Genomic DNA, 8,237 nt, shown 5'->3' with positions numbered 1-8,237 from the left:
GCCCCGCGTCCTTTCTGCGACTCCTGGTGCAGCGACGAAGGCTTGGGCATACGGACCGTGGGCTCCGTGCCAGCGCTCTTTTTTGTCCCGGATTGGCACCTTACAGCTTGTGATCCAGCAGGCAATTAATTAGAAGTTGTGTGAATTACTTATTAATTGTATTTATTCTTTTTCTGTCTTTTGCCTTGCAGACCAGAATCTGTAGAAGCTAGCCCTGTGGTAGTTGAAAAATCGAACAGTTATCCACACCAGTTGTATACCAGCAGCTCGCATTCACACAGTTACATTGGTTTGCCCTATGCAGTAAGTTTTCATGCTAAGTATTCTGTATAAAATAGATTATGTAAAATCTGTTGTTCTTAACTGAAAAAGCTCTGATTCATGCTTACATTTTTTTGTATCTTATGGGGAGTTGGGTAAGTGGACTAAAGATGGTTGATTAGAAGCAGATTAAAGAACATAGTGCATTTATATGTAAAACATAGTTGAGGAGATAAAAAACCAAATAACCAATTGGCTTAAATAACCATCAGTGTATGAATATTTACTTTGGCTTAAATAACCATCAGTGTATGAACATTTAAGAGCTGTAACTTATCTTTCAACAAAAATCTAGGACCATAACTATGGTGCTCGGCCTCCTCCAACGCCTCCAGCTTCTCCTCCTCCATCAGTGCTTATAAGCAAGAATGAAGTAGGCATATTTACCACTCCCAACTTTGATGAAACCTCCAGTGCTACTACCATCAGTACCTCAGAGGATGGAAGCTATGGAACTGATATTACCAGATGCATTTGTGGCTTTACGCATGATGATGGATATATGATTTGTTGTGACAAATGCAGGTAATGAATATTAAATTCATTTGAAAGGTAACAATTACTTGAAACTTCAAGCTGCTCTGAAAGTAACTAAGTGGTGTTTTAATTATGTTCAGCCATAGGAAATTTCTTTCCATCAAAACAGTGTTTGAAGGTTGTATGGCTTTCTGATAGGTGAGGTTACTGGTTAAGGCCAGTGAGTATTTTATGCTTTATTCCAGTCTGTTGTGACTACTCATTAATTTGTTCATACCTTAACTTGTGCGTTGTTATTTCGTAAGGGTGTATCTTTCCCCTCTAAAAAGGATATCTCTTTGGTAGTCAAGTTATTTGTTAGCATAGTGAAGTAAAAGACCTAGGGTTTGGTTCTTAATATGTATGTACTGCGTAATAAAGCATCTTGGTAAATTACGTATATGTAAATGAAATGAATTGCAGGGTGTGAAATAATTTGAAAGAAACTTCTCAAATATTGGTTCTTCTGTGTGTGATTTTTCTGATAACTTAATTTTCAAAGGCCACAGTTTTAAGAGTTTTAATAAGTATGAAACGACTAACAGATTCTTACTGGAGAAGCTGAAGTTTAAACTTCTGTGCTTATGCTTAAGCACCTACTTGGTCATAGCAAAATAAGCAGGTGCTATTAAGTATTTGAAAAAATGAGCTTAGAAAAATGGGCTGATATACTTAAGACAAATCTCATGTTTCTGGACCTACTCAGTATTAGCTTGTATTTTTATATTCAATACGCTTAACATGCTGCTGAACTTATTAGGTCATTGTGTGTTTCTAAAATGATTGTTACGGCTGATTAAAATGTTAATTTGAGCTCTTTTCTTCTGTCAGCTTACGTAACAAGCTTGGGTTTTTTTTATATAACCTTTTCCCTTATTTTGAAATGTATTTAGATGTTCTTTCAGCAGTGGAGCTGTAGGCAGTCTGCTTCTTTTGAACAAGAGATTCTCTGTGAGGAGTTGGAGAGAGTTGTGATAAAGAAGTGGGGAAATAACTATTTCTGTGTCCCAATTCCTTCTAGCAGTGTGGGGATGAGCATAAACTGCTGTCCTAGGTTAGCCTTCAGTCAAGCGAGCAGACTCTCTTCCATGACTCTGGGAAGCACTTAAAGCTCTTCCTATGCTGCACAACAGTGCTACCAGTCACGTGGGGGACGGGGAGTATAAAAACTAAGTAAAATCATATACTTTGCAGATCTATATTTATCAAATATGTATTGATATATACTGTACTTGTATATTCATATTATAGACAACTATACTAGTGAAATAAAAATAATATTTAATGTGTATAGTTATAATAGGAAATTGAATCCTTTTGTCTAAAACCAAAAATCTTGTTACTATGTAAAGCATAAGTCTTGTTGCAGAGGGAATTTGTTTCTATCATGTTCTCTATTGTGATAATTTACCATTTTGTATTTTCAGTTTAGAGAAAAATTTCCAAGAGGGAAAATGAGTCTAAAGGAGCAGAGAGACACCGGGAGACAGCCACAAGCTTGGAATTACAGTGATCAGTGGAATAGAAAATCAGCTAGCAGAGTGGTGGTGAAGACAGTGATTGAGATGTAGTTTTAGGCAGTATTGAGTCTGAGTAAAGATCATGATGAAAAGAATGGCTTGCTCTCTTGTGTGTGGTCTGTATTTATTATGCACGTAATTTTAAAAATTGCACTTAAAATGGTTTCTTTTTGTTTTTTTTTTTTTTTTCCTGAAGTGTCTGGCAGCACATTGACTGCATGGGGATTGACAGGCAGCATATCCCTGACATATACCTGTGTGAACGTTGTCAACCAAGGTGAGTAGTTCGCTTGATTTTGAACTCTAGATTGAGTAGAGACTATAGAAAGAGAAGGTACTGGAACAACCAACAGATGAAACATAGACCATGTAGGCCATGTACCATAACCCCCCAACCTGAAGTCGTATCACATGGCAAGGGCAGGGGCATTTTGTTCTCACTGTGTTGTAGGTAGATCATATCTGACTGTCGTCATAGTTGTCCTGTGATGTAGAGTGTGAAATGCTATGTGTTACTTCAGAGAGTTAGTTAATCTGAATAAAAGCCATGCATGTTCAGAACATTTTAAGTACCAATAAATGATTCTTTTGAGGAATCTGAATTGTATCGTGATAATTGTTTTGAAGAATCTGTCGGAACAATATTTAGTGCCTGCTTATCTGTAATCCATGGATCAACTGTCAGTCTTATTTCTGAGCTATCAAATCTTGATGTGTTTTCAAGTGATTTGGATACTTGTATGTGCTTTGCAGTAAAAGGCAATGGAACAGAGCACAGCTGGTGTGTTTCTAAGTATCTGCATGTTCAGCTAGTATACTATTCCATCATAGTGAACGGAGAGCAGTAACTATGAAAAGGTCTGTTTCAATACTTGGATGTATTGATGCATGTGAAGAATGGAATAAAATTTATTTTTCAATTTCAGGAGTTTAGATAAAGAAAGGGCAGTGCTGATGCAACGAAGGAAAAGGGAAAATATGTCAGGTGAGTAAAGCTTAAAGGTTATTTCCTTTGCAAAGGTTATAACACAAGTATGTATCAGCTGTTTACTTACAGCCTTCAGCATATCAGGTTCAGTAGATCAATGCCTTTTACTTTACTTTATCATTACTAAGATAACATTATGTCAGGGTTGTCACCGCTGCCTTTTTTCTTATCGTTGTGGAATTATTGAATCTGTTAGGACATGGTTAAAGTTTCATAATAATGAATGTAGCTTTTATAATAACCAGACTACTTTGAATAAGCTACTGAAGGTACGATGGAAAAGGTTCAGGTTTCTTCTGCAGTAAGAGAGGCTTTCTGAGCCTACTTTCATTACAGAAAAAAATTACTTCACATCTGTCGGTTTACCTTCATAGTATAGACTACTTATATCTTCATAGTAACTGTTCCACTGCAGGTGATACTCCTGTCCCTGAGAATCACATAATAAAGATTTAAAACAAGCTAGCATAGTTTTGAGAGGGAAGCCTAATTCAGATTTGTTGGCTGTAACTGTATTACTTAGGTAATAGAATTATATGATGGTTTTTGTATATCTAAGTTTTTATGGCCTTTGATAACTAGGTGAGGCTTGAGGTGCAAGTACCTCTTTCAGTGTCTGTATTTTATGAAATAAGCTCTCCTACCTCTCTAGAATTTCAAAACTCAGTTGGTGTAACTTCTCAGGAGTACTGTCCAGCCATTACCAAAATATCACGTGTTTCTTGATTGACAGGTGATACTTTCAAGCTCTTTTACAACAGTCATAATTTGGGAGGAAGTCATCCTCCTAAATTGAACATGTTTTACTTCCAAACCATATCTCTGAAGCACTGGGGTATGTGCAAGTGTGTGTGTGTGAGGATTTCTTTAAAAATACCATGTAGGTAAGGTCCTGCTGCCTGTTTCACACACCTTCAGAAAACTCAGAAGTGCGTGATGTGGCCTTGGAGTGTGTTTTTCTTAATAGTGCTGCTTGGTGCGGCACAGACTTTGCTGTCCAGTGCTAAGCTGCCTTCAGTCCCCTGAAGGCATTAATGACTTCTTCAGAACACCACCATCAGTTTTCGTTTTGTCTGTTTTCATTTTAACAAAACCAGACTGACTTTGTAAAGTTTGGTTGACCTGCTAGATAGCAAAAATTAAATTCTAAAAAAAATTTGCACCTATTCTGTTAAAATAATAGGACAGGTATGTTTATGATTCATATAGAGTTACTGTGTTCGTGAAGAATGAACTTGAATTTACATACAGAGTAGGGGAAGTTGGTGGTCTGAGCCATTTCGGTCATCTCTTAGGGTTTGCAGTCATGCTATCTGATCATTTACTGTAACCTTAAGGGAAGAGAGAGTCAGAATCTTAGCAGGAGCGGAAGAGATTTTTGCTTTTGAAGGTAGTGTTCAGCCCTCCTTAATCCTGATGATCAGTCTTTTAAATCTGTTCCGTGCATTCAGTAGGAAAATAAATAACAACATGGTAAATCTTTAGTAGTAATGCAGAGTAAAAACAAAGATAAATTCTAATCCTGTTTAGTCTAAGACTCAACTGAAGTGCAGTGTTAATCACTGTAATTTATAATACATGACTTGAATGTATTCTTGCATCTCTAGTTAATTTTCATTTGGCCAATACAGTTGCTTGGCTAAATGCTTTTTTTGTATGTTGACTGGTAGTACGTGGTTCAGTCAGACTTAAAGTAATTGTGTATGAACTGTCTACCAAGACATTAGTTAAAATGGCCAATTTTCATAGATTATTCATGTAGGAAAAGCAAAAGTAGCATCAGTCTGAATGTATCTATTAAATGTTCTAAGTATTGAACAGCAGCATAATGTTACAGGTAACTTAGTAGTAACTTGGAGGTGTTTGCTTAACAGCAAGATTGCATTTGGATGTAAGATCATTGGGATATTCTTTGAGCAAGTATATATTTAGGGCCTTTTTTAAGGCTTATGTGTAATAGGGCTTTTCATTTAGATATGAGAATAATGTTTTTCATTGTAAAGATTTCTAAAGAGTTGCAGCTTTAGTTAGCTGTGTTGCATCCAAAGCTAAACAGTGGGGAGCAAGTAGCAGATCAGTTGGTTTGCCTCAGGAAAAGAGCTTTTAAGTGAAAATTTCACATGATACAAAATTTGTTGAGCATCTTAAACTTTTATGCATAACCACATCACCTTTGTTCCTGGCAACGTTTATAACCTATTGTTCTGGGGCCTATGGTGCTGGTGTTGGTTTTGTTGTTCTGGGATGAAAGTGTATGTTCTGGTGTAAAAATGTATTTCTGATGCCGCTTACTGTGCATTGGATTGCGTACTGTGCTTCAGTGGAGTGAGCAGCTTTGCTAAGCCCTTAGTTGTATCCTGGATGCTTTGGAGTTGTTTTTATTGGTGGTGGACGTGCATTCTTTGTTTAGATAGAGTATCTAGAGGTGTAACTGGTTCAGGCCGTCTGATCTTGACATTGGTGCTGATGAAATCACTTGCTGCTTGCGGGGAAATGAGTCTGGGTCTGTAACTTGTGAAATTTGGAGAGTTTGTATCTTGCCTTCCAAGATGCAAAATCTTCCCCTTAGTGTGCTTTACTAAGGCTCTCCAAAGTGAAAGCAGGTTTTGTAAGTTAGGAAGGAGTGTCTCAAAACAACTCTCTGTAATTACATGTTTAGTTGAGGTAATTATTCTTTACAGTAAGTTAGGGCACAGTGTAGACAACAACATTGAAATGCTGCTGCCCTAAGGAAGACAGTGTTTTGTGGGGTTGGGAGGGGGTGGGTGAGAGGCTGTGACATAATGATTATGTAGCATTAGTGTATGGACTACATACATCGACAATTTCAAGAGGGCCTTGGATTTTCATTTCTCAGTTGTTATTGTGCTATTCATTCTTCTTTGACTAGACTTTTCTGCTTTCTGTGTTTGTTAATGCTAGTTCAAAAAACAATCCCAGCAGAGGTGTAAACAAATTCGGAAGACCTCATTGGCTCCTAATATATTAAGTCTAACTATGTACCTAATAAATTGTTGACAAGAACAACCAAGATGATAAAATTGGATTGTTTACTATGCACAGAAGAACCATGTTAAGGAATGTTGTGAGCAAGAAAAATCCAGAGTAACCAGTAGCTGGAGTTCTTTATTTAGTAAAGAAGGTTTCAAGAATTAGGATTGAGTGCACAGATTAAGGCAACATCCTTCTGAGCTCAGAAGGAATGTTTTCTCGGCTCTTACTAAGTCTGTGTAAAGCCTGCTTCTGTATGGTTTCAGAAAAAAGTCTTGCTTAGGGTGAAATATATTTACTGGAGGCAGAATATTTGGAAAAGCTGTTAAAATCCAAGGAGTCTGTACTGAGCACATGTGAACAGCAGTCTCCTATCTACATGCACCATCTCTCTTCCAATCCTCCCCATACTTCACAGCCTTTCATCTTGACAGAACTAGGGTAATCCTGTTTCAGGTCAGGAAGTGTATTTGTCTAACATCAGTGCTGATGTATGCTAAATTTCAGGCTTTGGCTTTTAGGTCTGTGAGTGCACAACACAAAGAAAAAATATCTGTCGGTTTGTGTGTGATCTTGTTTCAGCCAGGAAAAGAGACTCTTCCCAGAGTAGCAGAGTGTTATTGTTGGGGGATTTTGAGGAGAGAAGGCTTTCTGCTGAACTGACATATTTACCCATTTGACACTGCAAATTGCAGCTGAAATGGTTGATTACAACTTACATGTGACTGATTAATAAGCCTGCACAGGAAATGCTGGGCAGTCATTAATTTTAGCCTCCTCTGGAACACAGTCATCTGGGAGAATCCTAAAGCCATATTACAAGTAAAAGCTATATATAAGGGAATGAGTTAAGTAATACATTTTTTTACCATTTTTGGTCTGGTTCTAATTTTCCTTATGATGGAATTTTCAAAGAGTGGAATTAAACTGGTACCTTTTTCTCACCTGGCATTACAAACATCTGTTATTTACCAGCTTCTCATTGGTCACTCATTTTCATGCTGTTGCAACTGTTGGTGAACTTTGCATGTGGGTGCTTGAAGCATTTGTCAATACACATTTTTGGTTTTTTTAAAACACGTGTAGAGTAACTAGTGAATGTTCTTTCCACAGTATTTGATTGTTTACAGAATGTTCTTTGTTTTAAAGATGGGGATACCAGCGCAACAGAGAGTGGTGATGAGGTTCCTGTGGAACTGTATACTGCTTTTCAACATACACCAACTACAATTACTTTAACTGCTACAAGAGTTACAAAAGTCAATGATAAAAAAAGGAAAAAAAGTGGAGAGAAAGAACAGAACATAGCTAAATGTAAAAAAGTAAGTGAATGTAATTTCTCCTTGTGTAACTCTGTGCTGTAAATTATAGCTGTGTGACCTGTATTTCTTATCAGGAGACACTGATTTTAAAAATCAGGCTATTTTACTACCTGTGTTAGATTGAAATGTAATACTCTGCAGTAAATGATACGGTCTTCACTGCCTTCCCACCCCCCAATTTAGGTTAACATGTACTAGCCATGGAAGTTCAACTTTGTAATCGAGGCAGAATTTGTAAGGAGGAATTGCATGTACTGGACCACTTGATACTGTTAAGAGGTGGTGCAGAATAGGCTTTGGATACCCAAAAAACAATTTTGTGTCGGGCAGTGTTCAGTTGTGGTGGTTTTAAGTTCAGAAACATTTGCTGTCAGCTGTCCTGGCGTGACTTCATGTCCGTTTATTTGAGTTGAAATTGTGTGAAAGTGTGCTGTCAGAAGGTTAGCTATTAAACTGCTCTGGTAAACAGGATATTGGCATTATTCTGTTTAGCTACACGTGTAAACAATATATGTGAAGACACATATGTGTGAAGTAGTAAAACACATGGAATTCCTAAACTGAGTACCTTTCTACTGT

At 37.2% G+C, this 8,237-nt stretch overlaps 1 protein-coding gene across 1 annotated transcript in view; it reads left to right on the top strand.

Annotated features, from left to right (window-relative positions):
• Positions 1–191: 191 nt before the first annotated feature.
• KMT2E (lysine (K)-specific methyltransferase 2E) overlaps positions 192–8,237 on the top strand; it is a gene marked incomplete at both ends in the record, with an annotated part of 33,616 nt that continues 25,570 nt past the window's right edge. The window contains 5 exons of the mRNA XM_010146684.1: positions 192–303; positions 617–846; positions 2,554–2,634; positions 3,284–3,342; positions 7,486–7,658. Coding sequence (XP_010144986.1) covers positions 192–303; positions 617–846; positions 2,554–2,634; positions 3,284–3,342; positions 7,486–7,658 — 655 coding nt within the window. The remainder of the gene's footprint in view (positions 304–616; positions 847–2,553; positions 2,635–3,283; positions 3,343–7,485; positions 7,659–8,237) is intronic.

The sequence above is a fragment of the Eurypyga helias genome, unplaced genomic scaffold (assembly GCF_000690775.1).
Source record: "Eurypyga helias isolate BGI_N326 unplaced genomic scaffold, ASM69077v1 scaffold8632, whole genome shotgun sequence".
Lineage (NCBI taxonomy): Eukaryota > Metazoa > Chordata > Aves > Eurypygiformes > Eurypygidae > Eurypyga > Eurypyga helias.
The sequence above is the reverse complement of the archived record's forward strand: the minus strand, read 5'-3'. Positions and strand labels throughout refer to the sequence as shown.